This window comes from Acanthopagrus latus, chromosome 18, assembly GCF_904848185.1.
Source record: "Acanthopagrus latus isolate v.2019 chromosome 18, fAcaLat1.1, whole genome shotgun sequence".
NCBI lineage: Eukaryota > Metazoa > Chordata > Actinopteri > Spariformes > Sparidae > Acanthopagrus > Acanthopagrus latus.
Genome location: NC_051056.1, coordinates 31,100,744 through 31,122,122, shown reverse-complemented (window position 1 = coordinate 31,122,122; position 21,379 = coordinate 31,100,744). Strand labels below are relative to the sequence as shown.

General features: G+C 43.4%; 1 protein-coding gene across 14 annotated transcripts in view; it reads left to right on the top strand.

Moving 5' to 3' along the window:
- The window catches only part of LOC119006982 (LIM and calponin homology domains-containing protein 1-like), a 90,307-nt gene that overhangs the window by 36,033 nt on the left and 32,895 nt on the right, over positions 1–21,379 (top strand). For 8 of the 14 annotated variants that reach the window (XM_037076195.1, XM_037076196.1, XM_037076183.1 and 5 more), the window contains exons 2-5: positions 3,192–3,262; positions 6,036–6,105; positions 12,564–12,670; positions 17,703–17,733. In XM_037076195.1, coding sequence (XP_036932090.1) covers positions 3,192–3,262; positions 6,036–6,105; positions 12,564–12,670; positions 17,703–17,733 — 279 coding nt within the window. Of the gene's footprint in view, positions 1–3,191; positions 3,263–6,035; positions 6,106–10,720; positions 10,740–11,064; positions 11,165–11,403; positions 12,051–12,563; positions 12,671–17,702; positions 17,734–18,925; positions 19,074–19,098; positions 19,118–19,243; positions 19,325–21,379 lie in introns of those variants that run through there. The other 6 variants (XM_037076188.1, XM_037076189.1, XM_037076192.1 and 3 more) reach the window with 6 other exon arrangements.

Sequence of the window (21,379 nt, the reverse complement as noted above, 5' to 3'; positions counted from 1 at the left end):
GTGTGTTTGAAAATAAATGTCACATTTCAGAAACAAGCTGAATTGTCTGACTACAGATGACTAAATGTGATTTCAGTTGGACTCTTTTAGTGTCATGTAGAAATTTGTTTTGTCATCGGAAATTAGAAATACTTCAGTCTGGTGGTCTTCTGGGGTATTTTATTACTTCCTTTATTAGATTTGATATGATAGAGTTTCTGATTCGTTTTAATTGGACACTTTAAATGACACGATGTGTTTCTCTGTGCTCTAGTCTCAACCTATAATAACAATTCTCCCCTGTGTGTGAAATGAATATGCTACTGTCGTGTTCCTGTAGCTGAAATCCTGTTGCAACTCCCGAGATGTTTTATTCAGTCAGGAATGTCACGTTCTCTGCCTCCGGATCACAACAGCGATCAGTTGAGCATACTGAAAATTGCATATTTTCTGTTGTATATGTTGCTCAAAAAGTGTTCCCTCTGGTGAGTCATGAGTTTCATGCACACTTCAGCTCAGGGTGGCACTTATGGGAGCAACAGATGTACATGAATCAAGGCCTCAGCCGCTCTGCAGTCACTGCCAAACTGAGAGAAACTGACTTCCTGCCATGTTCTACTGTTACACCAGTATCCAGAGAGGATATGTAATATATGTTAATGTGCATGAACCCTGACGGGCAGAATGTTAACTGAACTAACCTGAGGCAGTGTTTCAGCTCAGAGGTTTGGGCCCTCCAGGGACCCGTACATTTGGTATTTTCGGGTTTTGTTGAATTAAGAAAAAACATCTCAAATCTGTATTCAGACTTTAATGCATCTCGTCTCCATAATTATGAGTGTCTCTGTTTCCAATTAAAACATCAGACAATATCACCTGTGAGAAAATTGTCAGCCTCATTTATCTGCATATTATCTAGAAGGTTTTTTTATTAATAATAGCAAGAGTCCTTTTTTACTATCCTTTCTCTCTTTTGCTCCTGTTGACCTCGAACTGTAGAAGAATCTTGGCTGAGGGTTGATGCTGTAATCTCTGCTTGTGACAGTGCTGTGACACTGTAATCTTCCCGTGCACTTGGAGTCATTGAAAAGGTTAGTGAAGAGCTGACCTAGTTTTTAGAGAGGCAGTTCTGTAAGTCAAAGCACGCAGGTTCAACTCCTGACAACCGGCATGTTGAATTTTTAAGCAAGAAAACAGAACCTGACCATATTTACTGTACAGTAAAAGTCTCCACATGTCACAGCAGGAAATGGTTGGTCATCTTTAGCACGCAGGTTACTAACAGTCATGTGACACATTTACTGAGGAGATCCTAAATCAAGGTCATCTGCTCAGCTGCAGATAGAAACAGAACCAGGCCACTGAATCTTAACTGGGATCAGACATCTAGTGCTGCTGTCTTGTGAAGGACCTCACCTGAGGTCACAACACAACTACAGGTGTATTCTCTTGAAATGTATGTTTTCTATAACAACTTTTTACAGCTGTACACAAACAGTTGTTGTTAGGTGAAAGAAAGATTTAATCTCACTCATTCGTCATTAGATGTGCACAACTCCAGTTCCCAGAAATGTCAGTGGGCCATAGGCTGAGTGTTAGTTATCACTTTCAGTTAAGTGTTGGCCGAGCCTGAAGCTCAGTGGAAATGTTCTCTCTGTTAACTGAGAAAATGCAGTCAAACATTAAACTGTCTGTCTGTTCATCCTTTGGATGTTACTCCAGCTTCGAGATGTTTAAAGTAATAGTTTGATGTTTTGGTAAGTAATCTGATTCCTTTCTTGCACAGAGTTCGATGAGAATAATAACCTGCAAAGTTTCCGAGGTCATGAATGTCTCGTCTTTGCTGTTGATGTTTGACACTTAGCTAGCTCTGTCCAATGTTTAATTCAGCAGATACGATTGTGTCTTCCTCCAGAGTGTTTTTAAAAACGGTCATCACAATATGGGTTTTGTGTACCGTATGTTTGTACAGTGAGGCAGACTTTGAGGCCTCCCTGATCACTCTTGTGCTGTCAACACCAGGCACACAGTGGCCTGTTCACAAGTGTTGTCACAGAAGGGAGTAGTGGCAGTGAAAGGATAGCCGTCAGTGTACAAGCAAAATCTGTGCTACTTTCTTTTGTCTGTTTGTGTGTCTGCGTCTGTCTGCCTAACTCCAGAACACCATGTGCCCCCCAGCAGCAGGAATGAGGCCTTCTTTTGGCCGACTCGCTAACATACAGAAGTCCTTTTCTTTTGTAACCGGTCCAAGCAGCACCACGAGCCAACGAGCTGCCAGCTACACGCAGCCGGCCAGACACGCTACATCTCCACACTTTTTTCCACAGCTGTACAAATAAATGTAAAAGAAACTCTCAGGAAATGTAATCTTCAAGTTGTTTTGGCTTCCAAACCAGAAGTCCAAAGAGGTCCCCCTTTCCTTTATGACCAAATCCCTGCCAGTGTTTGTGAGTGTAAATGAACTTTAAGTAGTCCTGAGAGTCCTGCAGCAGACGTTATTCTGGGCTGACAGGTCATTATGTCACTGTTGATGTTCATGTTTGCACTGAAGATGTTTGTCTTTGGGACTTGTATGTATGAGATATCTGATTCACGAGCATTAATGCAGGTGAAGGTCAAAACTTAAGCTGAAGAGAATAAAAACAACAATTTGGATTCAGTTTACTTCCTAAAGTTTGTTGCAACTGGACTTTACACATCTTTTCTTATTTCTTCGTGCTGCAATAGTAAATATGTTGGAAGAAGTCAGAAACGTTTCTATGTGTCTCAGTATGTGTTAAAGAAAAGTCTGCATGCCTGCTGATGCATCATGCAAATACATGCAAACAGGCAGCTTCTCCTCCTCAGAGGGTCTGACCAGCTATTACCCGATAAATCCCCTGTCACAGCACATTAGCCTGCCAGAGCCATTTGGTCGGGATGATTGTGGCTTATGTCAAGCTTGTTAGTGTTTAGTGCTGTAAACCAGAGAGGGACTTGATATGCGGCCGGCGGCTCTTTGTGCACCTCTCCATACCTCTCCCAGGATTTACTGCAGTGGAAAGACGTGAAAGGAGTGTTGATAAAGGTTGTTAAGCTTGTTTCTTGGTGTGAAGTAGAGTCTGTGTGGCCAGACTTCACATTCAGAGACTGACTGGATTATCTGATGTTTGTTGGTCTGAAGCTTCTCCTTGTTATATTTTGCTTACTGGTTCCTTTTGTTCTCTCTGCAGGCTGTGACGGGAAGATGCTTCGGTGACAAGGATTTCAGAGGAGGTTTGGAGAACGGGATTCTGTTATGCGAGTAAGTTCTGACTACATTTCAGTCTTTTCAACTCTCATTTTGTCTTGCTTGAATAATTATTAATGAAATGAGCCACAAACTGTCTCTGAGGCTTTTATCTTTGTTTTCCTCTTGTTGTATTCTTGAGGGAAGTTACAGTATATTCCTCTTGTGAGTGACTTCTTTTAATTTGATTCATTTTATTGAGGCACTGACATGACATGATCGTCCATAGTGACTTAAATGTGTGCAGCAGTTAAAAAAAAAACAACCTGTGTAGGAATGAAGGGTTTCTTGAATTAGATTTCGAGCACTGGTCCATTTAAAGACAGAAACATATTGTGCTCTTCCTTCAGAAGCATCTGTTTGTTTCAGAGGACGCCTGACAGTTTATAGGAAGTTAGAAATAATGATAATCATCATGATTACAGCAAGGGCCCGAGCAGTCACAGGTGGTTCCATCATACGTGCAGTGGGTTGTTACGGGCCTGTGGTCCAGTGATCAGAGAGACTGACGTCCCGTCCAATCGTCCTCCAGCGCGACACTTACACTTCCTCTCTTCCACGTTTCTGTCTGCCAAGTTCAGTTACACCAGCCCAGCGTTTCCACCGTCTATAATGTGAATACAGACACAGTCTAAGTCCAGTTTAACAGTGTCCCTGCTGCTTATGGAATTTCTGGAGTATCGTAGATCATCTCGAGATGCAGTCACACATCCACGTGGTGAACAATGTACGAACTGTATCTGAGAGGTTCATGCAGTTAGTAAGATGTGAAGAGTCATGCAGCTGACTGAGAACTTACAAATCACTTAGACTTTCATCAGATGATGTTCTACAGTAGATTTAGATTGTAAATGATGGTAAACTGTTTGGACTGTTAAGTCATTTAAAGACATCAGTTTGGGCCCTGGGACATTTTACAAACTGTAAACTCATGTTAATAATTAACAACAATCAAAAACATTCTCATGACTGACTGATGATTGAAATAATGGCAAGTTGCGTCCTTAACTTAACAAAAATATCATATTGCATTTATTTTGACAGATATCACGATGAGTCACAATTTCAGTTTATTCTCACTGAAAAAGAAAATCTCAGAACCAAAGAAGCCTGTTGCTTCAGTGTGGAGGAGGTGATCTGTGTGTGGAGGCGTCTCTGTGCTCTCACCGTGCTTCCTTTATACTGACAGGACGTGTATTCTGAAGCATCCACATAAAGCTGTGACGCTCACACAACAAACTGAATTCATTATATCATTGAGCTGATGCTCTTTCAGCATCACAGCGCTTCAGCTCTGGAACATAAAAACATTATATTCATATAGCTCATAGACAGACTGTATTGTGGTCCAGCCTGGGATCCTTGGACAGCTTCCCAAACGTGTAGGTTACTGATATTGTACCGTAATTCAGTCATCAACACTACATCCTCTCGTCCCCACGCCATGCTAACGTGGAGTCAAGTTATGCACTTGACTGATTTCCAAGCAGCAGAGGGGGGCAGACTGGACTTCCTGTGAGCGGCTTGTTTTCAATCTCACTAATTTCACGAGCACAACACCCTCCAACCTCTTCCTGACTGATACACAGGGCGTCAGGAAATGTGTTTGTCCCTGTACATACTCATACGATGATGTATTCATGTTGCTTGTATTGTGCTGGTCTTGATTGTGCCTGTTTTAACATCCAGGACAGCACTCTCACTCTGAAGTTTGAACTGTGACGGTCCGCGGCGGACACAGACAGGCAGCTTGTTCTCGCAGATATCTGGCAAAACATCCGATTTTAGTTCCATCACAAAAACAGTTGGATTGTTGGCACATTTTGTCCTTGAGGCATTTTTAAATGAATCTGCGTCGATGCTCAGCAGAAACCTATCCATTGAAGACATGATGAAACAGAGCAGTCCACTGAAGTTTGCTGAAATAAAAGCAGACCGACATTATTCTCATTCCAGGCATTTTTCAAGAGTGAAGAAACATTCTTCACTGTATCAGTGGCTCACTCTCCTCCTACACATATTGTATGCAGCACCGAGAACAACTTTCTCTTGGGGCGGTTGCAAGTTATTCTGGGTAACATACAATACAGCAGGAAATCTCTAACTGAAGCTGAAGTAGATGAAGCAGGCGAGTTCAAGTTAAAGGTGAATCGCAGCATTGCAGCACAAAGTACCTGCCATGAGCATCACAGGACCGGTGACATCTAACACTGTCACAGAATCCAGGGCTGGGTTTTTCCTTTACAGGACAGAATCATTACAGCGCTTCCTCTGATGAAAACACACAAGAGATGAAACCAGAGACAGAGACAGAAAGAGAGGGAGAGGTGGGAACTCTGAAAGGGTTTGTTCACGACCAACAGGCTGTCCGAGGTTTCAGGAATATACTGTAACCTTCTGGAAGAATGGTGTGTGTGAGGAGAGATGACAGCAGAAGGACAAACGTCCTCACATGAAGTTCACTGTGGGATGAAGCGCACTGGAACGAGTTAACAGCTCCCAGCGGGTGGAAGGAGCACCACTGATTCTCAGCTCTGATTTAGGATCTGTCTTGTCATAAAGCTTCCAGACGCCACGGCAGGACCCTCAAAAATGTCTTTGTCTGGTTTTTGTTCCCCCTCACACAGTTTCACACTCTTCTGTCTCCTTTCCTGAAGTTGTTTCACTTTGCTTGAGCTGGGTTTAAACTTTGTGTTGCCATATATGAAATAATCATCTGAAGTTTGAAAGCATTGATTTGATTTAAATTCATCTTGTGATGTCTTCTTGCCTCTGTGGTTTCTGTCAGGTTGCTGAGCTCCATTAAACCTGGCCTGGTGAAGAAGATCAACAGACTTCCCACACCCATAGCTGGCCTGGTGAGTCCTCTGCCCTCACGCATCCTTTAGACTGAAGTTTACAGTAGTTCCACTAAAACTCAGTACTATCATTTGATCCTCTTGGATCTCTTGCTGCTTTCCTTCTTTGTCACGTTGCTTCATGTCTGTGTCTGCCCTCCCTTTTCTTTTTTTCAGTCGTCCCCCTCCTCAGAGATATTTCCAGCTCTGTCTGTAGTTCAAAACTTTCTGTAACCTGTGATTTTGCTTGAATAAACTCCAAACCTTATATATGACATGACATAATTGTATCAGAGGGATTGTATGGCAGCCACAGGCCTTGAAACTCGAGATTCCAGCTTTGATGCCTGTCCAGTTTTCCAAAGCAGAAAGTTGACGTAAAGGTTAGCAGCACAGTCGTCCGCTCGTCAGAGGATGTTTCTGAGCAGGAATCTCTTTCACCTTCCTCTCTTTCTCAGCCTGGTTGTTGTTTGTTGTTCCAAGGATCTAAAGAAAAAGAAATACTAGCATACATTTCAAATGGGAGTGAACCTTTTTGTCTTTGTCAGTGTAATGCAGGGAGCTAATTCTGGACACTATCTGACTACAATATCCCCTCAGGCAGTAACTGCAGACACACACTGGCACCAGTCATGTGACACGCTGATTTAGTGGCTTAGAAAGACTTGTACGTTCTGTAGTACCAGTGTGTTATCAGGCTTTGATTACAGATACTTCCAGATGAAAGATCTGTTTCAGTGCTCACAGCCAAGGTGTCCATCAGCAGCCGTGTGTGGCACTGAGTCTAATGACGTTCTTACTACAGGACTCAAAGATAATCTGTAGACTCCCGTCTGTAAGAAACTCTTGATTGGAATGTCAAAGTCAAACGTCTGTCGGAGCGTTTGATCCAGTATCATTTTACAGTCCTTTTATGGTATTTCTTTGTCTGAACAAAAGTTGTTTGATTAACTAAAACCCTAAAAACACTTAACTTAAGCAGGAAGGAATTTATTAAAAAGTCTGTCGTTTTCCTGTGAGTTTAGCAGACCTGAGCTCCGGTTCACGTCAGCAGAGTACAGCTCAACACAGTAGAGGCTTTCATGACGTCTTCAGACCTCGATCTGGATCAACTGAGCTTTCAGGACCTGGACCAACGTGTAAACAGGCACACGCTCACACAAAAGATACTGCCACCCATCTTTCCATCCCAACTTGCTCTTCGGTGCTTTGACAGACTTTTTGATTTTAACATTGTGGATATTTTGTGAACAGACACATGAACAAGTCATAAGTTAAAGAGCAGGAGTGAAAGTTGCAGAGGAAAGTATACAACACGGACGGACCGACAATGAAGCCATCACTGTTCTACAGTCACACAAAAACATATTTCATACATCAGCAGACAACTTTGTCTGACGTTTGTGGGTTTTAGATTGTAGTCGACACAGAGAAACAGCCTAAAACAACCTCACACTTCCTCCAAGTAGCTCTTGTTCTAAAAGTTGAAGGCACTTTGAGTGAAAACCGTGGACCTTCACAAGTTGTCTAGTCAAGTCTTCATTTCTGAAGATGAATCAAAACTGCACAAATCAAATGAACAAACTGCTGTTAAACTTTAGAACGACTCAGTTATACATCGATGGCAGATGCACTGTGTTCACACTCATACAATCTGTTGATCAAGCCCAGCAACAAGAAGGTTTGGGTTGGATTTTTTCTCAGAGACAAAGAGATTTTTGCGTCACAACTTTTGTTTTATCTCAAACAGCAGTGATGATGCAGGTTCAGTAATGAACTGCCCTCACTGGCCCAAAGAGGGGACAATAACGTCACAGGAATCAACTGAATTGGCCCAAAGGAGCAGATGAATCATCCACTGAAGACAACATGTTTACGTGGTGGTTTGCAGACAACATGTAAAAGTCACACCTGCTGGTTCCTCCAGTGTGAACAACACGACCTGCTGTACTTCAGAAGCTTCACACTTCTGTCTGTGAGCGTCCTGCGGCTTTCAGGGACTTTTCTGCCTCTTGGCTGTGATTAAAGAGGCGAGAAACACATAAACAAGGGGTCTGCTGTTATCTGGCCCATCGTAATAAAACACAGCTACTCCCCCTTCCTCTTCCTGTTTGGGGGCTAATGGGAAAATGAGTCTCTGAGGAGTTTTGGCTGGTTTGTAATTAGAGCAGCTACCTCAGTGCTTTGGCAGCCCGGCCTGCGTGGCCGAGTGTTCCTCTGAACAGGTCGGTTGTTGCGTGCACCGGTCGGTCTGCGGGTCGACTGGTCTGTTGGTGTTTTACGGCGTGTAAACAGACGCGCAGCAGAGATCGTCCTGCAAGCTGAATGGAAGTGATTCACATGTTCATGGGTTGTTTTCCAGACAGGTTAAGAGCAGCAGCAGTGGGTGTAACTTTTCAGTGACATGTATGTTAATGAAAACAATATTTGAAATGGTTGTTTTCCAGTAATGGTGATTTTAAATTGAAATATTCTTTGTTTTTCATATTTGATTGTTTCTTCTGATTTATTGGTGCAGCAGGAGGTTTTCACAGTGAAATAAGCTTAACTTTTCACTTTGCTTCGTAACAGGAAATCTAACATCAGAGTAAAAAGAAGTGACACGTGACCAGCGTGTGTTATAGGCCTTTAATGCTGGATGGAGTTTTAAGGCTAATACTTTCTGTGTTTCGGGTTATTATTAATGTTGTTAAAATACAGAAATTAGCATTAACAACCAGATTTCATGATATGGTTTGTCTGTGATGGGCTGGGTGATCACATAGAATAGCATATTAACAGATATGTTTAGTCTTTTGTGATATGATATCAGTATGTATTTGTGAATCTATAAAAACTGAATTTCACATGCAGCTCTCAGTTTTCTTCTCTGAACACAGAACTGTGATACTGTGGAACATGTGAGGAACGGTGCAGCATGGCAGGTTTAGAAACTTCACCTTGTTCTTTGCTTGTTTTGGCGAGCTGTCCGTGAATCAGGAAACTTATCTGACTAACTTCTCAAAGATTTGTTCCTTCCTCCTGGACGGCTGTCCTCTGGACTGTGTCACGGGACAAGATCAGAGCGTGGACACTGATCCTGTTCCTTGGTGGTCAAGTCATGGAGGACAGAAACTGATTACTATGAGGGTTGTGTTTAATGGAACCAAACATCATTGCTCACACACCTCGTACACCTGCAGGTACGGTACACACTCAGTATACTAATCAGCATCATATGCAGGAGCAGGAACACTGGATCTTGTCTTGTAATATGGAGCTCAGTTCTTTCTTCACCTTTTCTTCTTTCTTTCAATTAATGCTGAACTTTTGAAGTTTTGATGGTAAATGCTTTCTGGATGATCTTTTGTGACTGTTCATCTGCTTTGCTCCTGTTTATTATTAGTTATTACGTTGTACCGCTGTTGGTATTTCTGCACAGGGAGAACTTTTGCCCAAATGTATTATGACTTCATTTTTTGAGAGTACAGAAGCTTTGTGTCTGAGTCGACCTCCTCCCTCCAGGCCCTTCTACAAACACATTCAGCTGTCAATCATTTCTTTGCGGTAGACGCCCAGCTTCCTGTGGCAGTGACCTGCAAATCACCACAAAGTTATGCTCACCTCTTAAGTCACACACACACACACACACACACACTCCAAACACCCGTTAATTATCCGGTTTAACATTATGCAAGTTGCTGCTAAATGAGCTTCTCTGTTGGCTTGTTGTTTGTTTCAGTGTTTCTTATTCCAGAACATGTGAAACTCCAGTGAATGGAAAAAAGGGAAAATGTTAAGATTGTTGTTGTAAACACCAGCAGATCTCTAACGATCCATGGCTCTAATATATCAAGTGCTCAGTTTTTGATGCATGCTCCCACAGACGTGTTTCCATTGGTGGTTCTTTATCGCGCAGGTGTACGAGCCAGTGTCCTGACAGTATATGTACAGTACATTTACAGTAGTGGGTTAGATGTTTGTATTCTTTTGAGTTCTTACTGTCCAGTTCTGACTGCAACCCTTGTTTGAGACATTTGATTATTATTATTTTAAATTAAATTATTACTATTGAGTCAGTCATAAATCTCTCTTTACTATTTATCTTATCTCTGAACATGTGTACAATCAGAGGATAGTGGATTCATTGCTCAAAATGACAAATGTATTGATTGATTGATTGACAGGAGACCAGAACTGGACGGTTTTCAGCATGACTGACCACCGGCAACCAGCCAGAGTCGGATACATCTGATTCTGTGCCAGTTACATTAACACACATGATGTGAGCAAACTGTGTGTTTGTCAGGGCCGTTAACAGCCGCCCAGTGCTTCTCTTGTTCTCCACTTTCAGGCTCCGTCCACACGGGCGTAAACAATCTTTTTCCCTCCATCTTCCTCATCATCGTTTTAAGAATATTTGCGTCCACATGGATCGACTGACAACGACCGACAACGCTGCAGTTCATATTCCAGCCTACAGGTGGCGCTTGACATTCACCAAACACGGAGAAGAAGACACTGAGCATGCGCATTAAGCTTGCGCGCTGTAAACAGACAGTAGACGGAGAAACCGAGCACAACAAGAAGAAGAAGATGAAAATGGCGGATGCAAGGAAACCAGAATCTTTAGTGTGGACCGGTAGTGTGGTCTTCTGCGGCACGAACACGAACATGTAGGCCGCCATTGTTGTTGTTGTTGCTATGAGACGTCGCGGGGTTCAGGGGTCGAGGGGCGGGGCGATGGCGTCATCGTTTCGGAAAGTATGCGGATTCACCGTCCACATGAAAACGGAGGGTTGCGTTTCGGATTTCTCCAACCTGAGACCCGTTTTCAAAGCAGTGCGTTCAGGATCCGTGTGGACGGTCGGCTGAAAGATGCAGTACATGTGTGTTTTCGCTAAAGAGCGTTTTCGTGTGGACGGCTCCTTAGAAAGCTACAGTTTACTGGCGTAGATTCAGTAATCCTGCTTATACAGCATGTTATTGCTATACTTGTAGTGACTTTACAACAGAATCCCATCCACTGGACATCTCTGAGACATATTTGGATCTGCTGACTTGGATTTGAGAGTCCGACCTGAGTCCGTCACTGCTCCAGGTGATACGTCATTGTCACGTTCTTATATAAGCCAACAGTGAAATGAAAACTGGACTGAAAGTTATTTAACTTCTTTCTTTTTAAGTAAAATGTGACCTTGATCAGCAGCTGTGTGTGTGTGTGTGTGTGTGTGTGTGTGTGTGTGTGTGTGTGTGTGTGTGTGTGTGTGTGTGTGTGTGCGCGCGCGCCCAAAAACACAGGAAGCAGCAGGGTGGGTTGGAGCGGGTGTTTTGGTACAAATGTGGACGGATCGTGAGAACAAGTGTTTCCAAGTGTGTGTGTTTATGTGTTTGTAGCCATGCATGAGTCCTTACACCAGCTTGTGTGTGCAGATAAATAAGTCTGAGCTTTTGTGTGTCTGAGCACTTGGAGGGATGCAGATTGGTCTAAATGTGTCTGTATTTAATGTGAATATCAGCACATTGTGTTTTGGTGTTTGTGTGTGAGAGAGAGAGGGAGAGCGTGGAACAGTCGGGTGGAGAGGAAATGGTGACACCCAGAGAGGGAGGGAGAGAGAGAGAGAGAGAGAGGCCTGGCTGTGGCCCTCTGAGGGATAGAGAGACATAGAAACAAAGGAGAGAGAGAGAGAGAGAACCTGGGAACAGGAGAGGAGAGCTCGGCTCAGGTTGCCTTCAACAAAGAGTTTGTCTGAGAGCAGAGAGGAGAGAGGGAGGAAGACTGACGAGATGGAGAGAGAGTGAAAGGTAGAGAAGAAGAGAAGGAAGGAATGTTTGAGGGAAAGCAGGTGAAGAAGGACAGATAATAAAGGAAGCAGGAGACACTTGGAGAAAGGACAAGGTGAAGAGTGAAAGTTGGAGTAATCTGAGAGAGGACACGTACGAGAACCGGCCACAAAACCTGCTGGTGTCACGTTTCTGCCGAGCAGGTATCCTGATTGTCATGTTGTGTGTGTTTGCATGTTTGTATGCAGGCAAAACAGAAGTAGCCTCCTAATCCTCATCGCACTAAAGATGATTACTGCTCCTACACATCCAGCTTGTGTTGGTGTTCCTGACCTGTTCACACGTGTGTGTGTGTGTGTGTGTGTGTGTGTGTGTGTGTGTGTGTGTGTGTGTGTGTGCATGCGTGTGTGTGTGTGCATGCGTGTGAGTGTGTGTGTGTAAATGACTGTTTGAGGGTTCAGACTTTGTTTAAAGTTGAAGGTGAGACTTGAGTTTATGATGAAAAATCCTAATGTGAATGAGAATAGAAGTAGAGAGCGTTGAAGTGTGTTTATATGTGCGTCACGCTGAATAAATGTCATGGTGGCGTTGGAGCTGAGACCCTGCTGAATAACAGACCTGACCTCTCTTTGCCTTCACTCTCTGCCAACAACAGATGTATCCTAATTAACCTGTGTGTGTGTGTGTGTGTGTGTGTGTGTGTGTGTGTGCTGCAGGATAACCTCAGTGTGTTTCTGCGTGGCTGTGAGGAGTTGGGTCTGAAGGGCTCCCAGCTGTTTGACCCTGGAGACCTGCAGGACACGTCGACAGGCTCCACCACCAAGTAAGTCTCCCAGCTTCAGTGTGACCTGGCTGCTCAGTGGCCATGTGTGTGTTTGAGAAGAAGGAGGGAGTTGTTCTATCAAAGCAAAACAACGTGAAGCTTTTAGAGTTTCAGGACCAGTAAGTGACGGATGATGGAATGATGGATGGCACAGTGATAGAAGCAGCAAGGTTTATACTTAAACAAAGCTCAGGTTGTTGGAAAATGCCTTCTCACTGTGATGGAGTGTGATGATACATTACATACAAGTTGATTTCACAGTAATATACGAGCAAGCAGGTGGTTATGATAAGCAATTTTACTACCAGTCGACTCTGTTGATCTCAAGGTCTGCAGACAGAAGAAGCTTTGTTCATCACATGATCTTCATCAGTAGATGATGTATTCTCAACAGTCATGGAATTCTAGGTGGAGAAAATAGTGTCCAACTAATAAATCTATCAGCCAGTAATATGGATATCAGGGTTCTACCCAGAAATTTTGAGTGTGGGGTGGGGGGGTAGAGACGGTCGCTATCGTGAGACAGGGGGACGGACGGACGCTCGCTCGTCACCCTCACCTGCTACAAAGCAGCTAACATTGAAAATTAGTGTAGTGGCGCTGAGCTAGCAGTATAGCGGCGCTGCGCCACCATTCCATTGTCTGGGGAGAACCCTGGATACTGGCCCTCACAGATATATTGGCATCTGTCTATAGGCTGCAGAAAGCCCGGTGGTCGGGACTTCTCACCACAGGAGACAGAACCATTTCACCACGAGGTCCATTCAGTAGCTGTTCTGGAGCTTGTTTGCATATTTTCTACATTTCATTGATATAAAAGATTGTGTTTTATTGAGTGGATAGACATGATGCTGATAATGAACACTTCAACTGTGTGTTAATACATGGTCTGTCTGCATCACTGAGCTTCTCTGTGTGTCATTCTGTGCATCAGACAATCGTCCAGTTCACTGCCAACACAAATAAAGTGACTGAGAGTCAATGGAAGTGTAGAATCAGTCAGTGTCAGCCGAGCCAGAGACACAACTGGTCTGTCTGCAAACACCACGCAAGAGTTTACATCAGCTGCTGAACCATGACGTGTGTGTGTGTGTGTGTGTGTGTGTGTGTGTGTGTGTGTGTGTGTGTGTTGTCCTCATGGTTAGGGGGACAGTATGAATCCTAGCTGGTCTCAGGAGGAGCTGCTTGACTGGTTTCTGTCAGGACAAGGGATTCTTTGAAAGCACTGAGGTGTGTGTGTGTGTGTGTGTGTGTGTGTGTATTTTTGTAAAATAGTGTCTATGTGGTCTTTGTTTCCAAGCATGTGTACAAGACCAGCCAGAGGTGTACTTTGTGTATTTTTCAGTGATGATATCATGATATCATCTTGTTTTTCTCCTTTGCACAAATATTTAACTGTCAGCATTGCTTGACATTAACTGGTGCCAGTAAGAAATGGATGTGACATTTAGGTTTGTAGAGTGATTTGCTGTTGATGGATTTTTGCTGGTGGGTGTCATAAACCACAATAATGCTGCAGCTTGTCAGTTTCCAAACTGTCAGGTTGAGCACATTATAAAGAAAGTGTCATTGGTTCAAATGAACTCAGATTCTACCCACATCCAGTCTTAAAACACATCGTCTGGAGTCACACAGGATGTCACTGCTCAGCCTCCTCTATCAGGAACATGGTGAGGGTCAGTGACCTCTCATTCAATACCTGACTGCTCATGTGTTTGTATAAGGTTACAGTGAGTTGGTGTCAATAAGTCTTAAATATAAAGCTGTGTAACTTAAAGGGCTGGACAATATTAACAGATTATATCGTTATCATTATGTGAGACTATATATTGTCTTAGCTTTTTGATTTTGCAGAATCCTCTGTGTGTTTTGTTCGTTAGCTGTCCCCCCGCTGCCTCTCCTGAGTTACAAGCTAGCATTATAAAGCAGTGAATGGACAGAGGAGCATTTTGGAAATGCTTGATTATACCATAGATTGTAATAATTGTTTATTTCCCACAGTCAAGCAGAGGGTCAATGTACAAAGTGATAATGCCAGAAGAATAACAGGAACCAATTCAGAGCTTCAGCTCAGTTGTAGTGGATCTTCTTCAGCTGAAGGTTTTCATGCTTATGAATATTCTCACTCCATCATCAGGAATATTTGTGCCATCAAAATTGGCAAAAAGTCTGAAAGAAACAGTGGTGTCATTGTTTCAGTGGCCCTGTGCTATTTCCAGTGGTTATGTAAGCCTCTGTCACACAGGATGCTGTTTCCTCGCAGCTTGTACCCGTGTCAGGAAGCAGTTTCACTTCTTCTCCGCCCGAGTTTCTGGACAGGTGTTTACTCATCCAGGAAGCAGCTTTGGACACGTAGGCATGAAGACAGGCAGGTTCAGGTACACCATGAGCTCAGACCTGAGGTATGTGCTGGTCCTCCATGTGTTGATGGAAACAGATCCATTTCCAAGTGAGGTGACAGTTTGCCAGCAGAGTTGAGGAGAGAAGAGAGAAGCTGTGTTTTCCTGCGTGTGGTTGCACCAAGCCTTCATCTTTAATTATTCAGATAATGCAATAAAATGATTCAGTTCATGTTTCCTTTGATCAACTTGCTCAATGTGACATTTCTGCTTAGTTTGTCTGAATTCACAGGCATTAAATCGCATGTAGACACAGTCATTAAACAAACATTAATCATAAGTTCATCATTATTTTTTTTTCATTCTGAAAATTTAACAATTGTTTGATACCAACATAATGAATTTCCATAAATGTAATTTTACTGTAAACCCACACTAAATATTATAGGAGCAGTTTGTAATTAGATGAAAGAGAGAACAAACCCTGAAGTGTTTATATAATGTCCAACACTGATATAGTGATAATATCATAGTATTGACGTTGTATATCATTGATATTTGTATTTCCATCCATCACTGAAAGTGTTGGAATAAAATCATGGAAACTCTGGTGAGAGGAAGAGAGCGAGTGAGAGACAAAAGAAAAGGTAGAACTTGCCCCTGGATGTGATCTCATCCCTCTGGAATCTGCTGTTTGTCCTCCAGCTTTGCTTCTTCAAGGTAACGGCAGAGAAAATGAACCTGCCTCTGTGTTTATGTAGTCAGCCGACAGACAGCGAGGATGATGAGGATGATGAGGAGGGAAGGGGATTTACACATCATTCCCTGCAGCTACTTTCACCTTCCTCTTCTTCTCCTCTTTCATTCCTCTCTTTGTCAGGTCACTGCTGTCATGGAAAACTCACACAACTGCAATTTGGGTGTTACTGGTGTGATGAGTGAGGCGGCTCTGTGACCTGCGGCTGTGGAAACTACTTATACTGCAGACACTGTATCGCTGGTGCTATGTTCCATATTGGGCAAGACGTTTCAGATACAAGTTGATTCATTTCATCTGACAAGCAGTTTTATATCCAAGATGATCAGTTTTCCCAGATGTCTTTACTTGGATCCCCATTAGATACAGTACAGTATATATGAAGGACTGTTGCCCACAGAGGAAGGTCTTCTGGGAAACCAAAGGTCACTGTGCAGCGCAGATCTGCTTGTCAGTGAGGTTATGTGAAGTTTGGAAACAGAAGTAAGAAGTCATTAAACTGCAATCTGTGATTCATCTGAAAAGTAGATTCATGCCTTTTCACGATCTGAAGCCATCAGGTCGTCCACCGCTGGGTTCTTACATGGGAACCTGTTCTGTGTTCAGCAAGCCTTCAGCCCAACGTGTGTTTTCTTGAGATAACTGTCCTTCTCTATGAGCGCTCTGTTGTCAGTCCATGTAATTGTGATTCATAATGAGAGGTAATGAGAGAAACATACTTAAAGCATCATGTTTTCCTGCTGCAGCTCTGCAGCCAGCCACCTCACAGCTAGTGAGGAGAAACCACATCCCTGCTGTCCTGGCTTCTCTCCACGGGCTCTTTTCTGAACCAGCAGACATTTTGAGAAGTATTTCCTCTCCTGTAGAGCTGTTCTGTGGGATATCACTAAGTTATACTGCCGAGAATTTAACCTAATGAGCCTGAGAATAGAATCCAATCCGAGCCGGAGCTTGAGGATGACCAGGCTTCTGTGTTCAGGTGCTTTGACTCAGCACAGCGTTGACCTGCCAGAGTCCTTCTGCCAAAAGGCACTTTTTAAGACTGTCAACTTTTCTTGTATTTGTGTTGTATGTATTGTACTTTTTTGTGAGTATTTGTGCGTAACTGTGTTCCAAAGTGGAGGACAGACATGTCACTCAGCTTTATTTTGAAAAGTGTCTGTTTCTGAGCTTTCCTCAGGCTGAAAAGATCCTCTGTGGATAACTTTCACAGTTCAGGAGAATAAAGATGAGTTAAGAAGAATCCAGGTCATTTGTCTTTGTGCTGCTGTGTGTCAAAGAGCAGCTTCTACCAGAGAAGTAGACCAGTGCTGCTCCCTCTCTCTCTCTTTCAGCCTAGAAGTATACATGTGTGCATTGAGGTCAGTTTTACAACCAGTTCGTTCCACTTCCCATTTATAGCTTCAAGTGGTGATCCGCAGGATCCGCATCTTTTCATTCTGGCAGCATCTGAGGCACTAAGTGGCCGCTGCTGTGGTGTCTCTGCTCTGCACCTCCCAGAGATCACTTGGCAGTCACACCGCGTAACCCCCACTGTCACATCTATCGCTTCTGACTTCCTGATGAAGAAAGTCTTCGCGGATGATGAATGGCAGTTCTAGAAAGACTCTTTGGTTCTCTGGCTCTTTGGTCCAGAGGAGCTAACACAGATACTCAGCCAGGCTGCAGCCACCGAACACAACTGCTGGAAATATTAAGAATCACCAAACAACAAACTGGATCTACAGATTCAGAGCTTTCAGATGCTTTTAGTTCTGCCTGCATGGGCGACCACTACTACAGATCCCTCTATATATTGAGTAAGTTTTTGTTTTTGCTGCATGGATAAGTGGGAGTTTGATGGTTTGAAAGATGCCTGCTGCTTTTGTATGTGAAATGTTTCATTAAATTGCACCAGAAGGCTCACTCCCTCTTCCTCTCTCTGTCATCCTCCCAGGGGAAGCGACTGCAGCCGAAAACTCAAGAATGTAAGTGATACTTCTGGATTACAGTGGGATCATTTGTTTGTGTGCTAAATGTATGTTTGGGTGGAAACTGTTATTATGGTGCAGTGTTTGTGCTGTGGTTGTCACTGTCTTTTCTTTCAGCTTTACTGTGTGAGGTTATCAGAGCTTTATATTTTCTATGCTCTGTAGTCTTCTCCACCAAATATTTTAATGTCATCTACTCCTCCTGGCTTCAGTCTAAATTTTACATCTTAGCTCCACATACAGCTGGAAGTGTGTCTTTCACGTTCCATCACTTTTCCATCTTCCTACAGAATAAATCACATTCATGTCCGATAACTTCCAGGTAGAAAACCTGAGCATCACACACAGGCTTCAGTGCTACTCACTGTCTGTTTACAAGATGTCATTTCAAAGTGCATGTCTGAGGCCTTTCACCAACTTTAAGTTGGTCAACGTTAAGTTGGAGATCTAATTTATCCTTTTGTGCCACAAAGTAAAGAAAGTGACATGTGGAGTTGATCTGAAATGTTGCTCTGATGTCGATGTCCAGGATGGTAGCATGAGGGAGGGGGCGACATGCAGCAGAGGGCCACAGGTTGGATTCAGACCCTGAGCCACTGCTGCAAGGACAAAGCCTCTGTACATGCTTAGCTGCTCTACCAAGTGAAGTTGTCAAACACTGCAGCAATGGCTTAAAATGACCACAGAAAACCAGGTTCACAATGCAAAACAGCTGCCAGGTTTCTAAACAGAGGTGACTGTTGTTTATTCTGTTCCCACCCCTTCTGTTAGTTTACTTACTCAGACTCTTGTAATATTGTCAAGTACACACAGACTCAACATACACAACAGTCACTACATCATCTTGTTCTGCTCTTTATAGTTTTATTCATTTCGTCTGTGCTTTAATTCATTTCAGTGTTTCCTCCTTCTCTGCCTATTGTACTTCACAGGGTCATTTTTTGTCCTGTCATTTTTTACAGTGTGTCATTTTGTTCATATCTACCTCAGCCCCTCTTCTGTTTTTCTAATAATGCTGCTTTAAGAAGTGGAGCGCATACAGCTAGCCCTGCCCACTCTGCAGTCAGAGCCCTCTCTCCTCTCCCTCTCTCTGTGATGCTGGATGTGTCGAGCTGCAGAGCCGGCCTGACTGCTAGCTCATTTAGCTGACTACACACTGGGACTCTCCCACATTTGCCGGCATTTGCAGTGACAGCAATCAGCCCACAGGTCCCAGCAGCCAGCGCTTTAGCCAGGACCTGCTACTCCGATATGCTTCATTATGGATCTGCCCTGCAGACCGAGGATTGAGGACTAGGACTTGAGAGCAGCTGTTTCTGCAGCACATCCCATGAGAGGTGAAGGAGCACACTGGGAAGAATCTGCTGATGCGGTGATAAAGGTGTTTAGCAAACAGATTGGATGTTGAAGTAAGAAGGAGGCACTGCATGGATAGGTGCAACACTGCTGCAGTCACAAGATGATTGTTAGCAGGTGTGGAGGAAAAGGCCTGAATGTGATGAGTAGTTCAGGGAGTCTGCGTGGCTGTGTGCCCCTACAGGTCTGCTGATTATGTGAATGCTTGGCCTCTTGTGTTTGTGCTGACATTGTAGGTACATTTTTGGTTTTGCTCTTGACTTTGTGTATACATCACTTTAGTGTGTGTGCACATGAAACAAAGAGATAAGGTGTTTGGGTGAAACCTCTTCGGCAGGTCTTTCCACATCTGCTGATCACACAGCTGCTGAGGCTGAAGTGCCCTATTGTTTATATTCCTGTCAAAACTGGCATGTTTTATTTGAACTTTTGCTCTGTGCTCGTGTCCAAGTTTCAGCTTTTGTGCGGGTGTTTGTTGTAGGGTTAGGGTTGCGTGTCTGAATCATGCAGGCGCAGCGGTGTCATGTTTCCCATGGTGTTGTGCAGTTTGGATCAATAGGAATGTGTTTAAAGCAAACTAATAAGCAAGTGAAACACATTTGGTGCTGCTGACCCACTTCTAATGGGAGCTGGCACGGATGTTGTCATTGCACTGATGACACAAATGCAATACAATCTGCTGGTCAATGAAGCTTCACCACTGCCAGCGCAGTGTTGTTTTAACACAGCAGTTGTACATTAGTGACTTTGTGTGCAGAACAAAATAAATCAACAGATGAAATGTTCTCCTGTATCAGCAGCTGTCTTAATCTGCATTAGACAGCAGATGTGGTTTGATCTGGTGTATCAGCTCAGAGAGGCCAGTTATACTTTGACATAAATAAGAAGGTTTTCCTCCATGGATCAGCTCGATGTCACACAGAAAAGACTGTTGTTCTTCTCATCAGCACGCCAGTTTGTCTTTGCTCTTCCTCTGAGTGTGTTTGAACGGCTGACGCTGTTGACACTGACAGTATGACTGAAATAAACACATTAAGCCACGCTGAGCTTTCTTATCAAAGCAGCCCCTGTGGAGTGCCGGTTGACATGGACACAGTAAATATAGCTGGGAACACTTAGCCCGCAGTGCTAAAGGTGCAGCTCTGTGTGATCTCCCTGTGGCTGCAGATCTGCAGCAGATCTGTATATTCTGCATTTTAGGCTTTTAGCTGACTCCAAAGGGAGTTACTCTGAATGCAGTAATCTTTAATTTCACAGTCACATTCAGCATTACTTTAGGATATTTGGTTACAAGCAGGAGTAAGAAGTACATCCTCCTTCAGCGCCTGATTCTACAAGGTTACTGTGCTGGAAGGAGATGAGATTGATTTGGTAATGTATGCACTCACAACTAAGCTAGCTAACAGGGAAATATGAATCACCTTGGCCCTGGGGGGATGCTGTGTTTTAGCAGGAGAAGTGCCTGTGAATGGTTTCAGGGTCAGAACAAGGGCTCAGTCTTGTCATGTTTGTGCAGGACACATTAGCTAACATGTAACTTCTTTGGAAGCAGCTTGTGCTTCTTTGTGGGGAGAGAAGTGAAAGGAACAGAGTGGAGATTGTTTTCAAGGGCCTGCTTCATGCACTTTTACAACCCTGAGCTGACAAAATCTTTCATGAAACCCTTATTCCAAAAAACTGGGACGTTGTTTAAACATAATAACACAGACTGTGATAGTCTGTTTATCTTTCTTGACATAAATGAAATTGAAAACAGTACAAAGACAATATATTTAATGTTTTACCTCATCAACTTAATAGATTTTTTTGTAATTATGCACTTTTGGAAATGTTTAGCCAGCATCAATTTCAAAAGTTATTGACAGACAGAACAGGACTCAGGTTCAGTGGTAACAGGTAGCAGGATTGGGTTTGAACGAACCATCCTACAACCGCGTGATTGTTTAAAGGATGTCACCACATGGGCTCAGAACACTTTGCAAAGCTGTCATCTCTTGACACATACACAGCGTTCAGGCTGTTTCTAGAGTCGGGGTTGTGTGTAGGCGACCGGTCTTGGCCTGCAGTTCTATGTGTTCATTCTGTACATCTGCTGCAATGAATTGCACCATTTTCCTGTAGAAGGAAACATTCAATTTCCCCGATGTTGTGCAATTGCACTCACTTTGTGGCAATGGTTGGTTTGCATCAAACAAATTGGCTCCACGTACCTTGAATGATATGTTTTGTCTCGACAGTCTCATGGACAGTGTGTCATGATCCAAGGTGTCATTATGAAGACTTGACT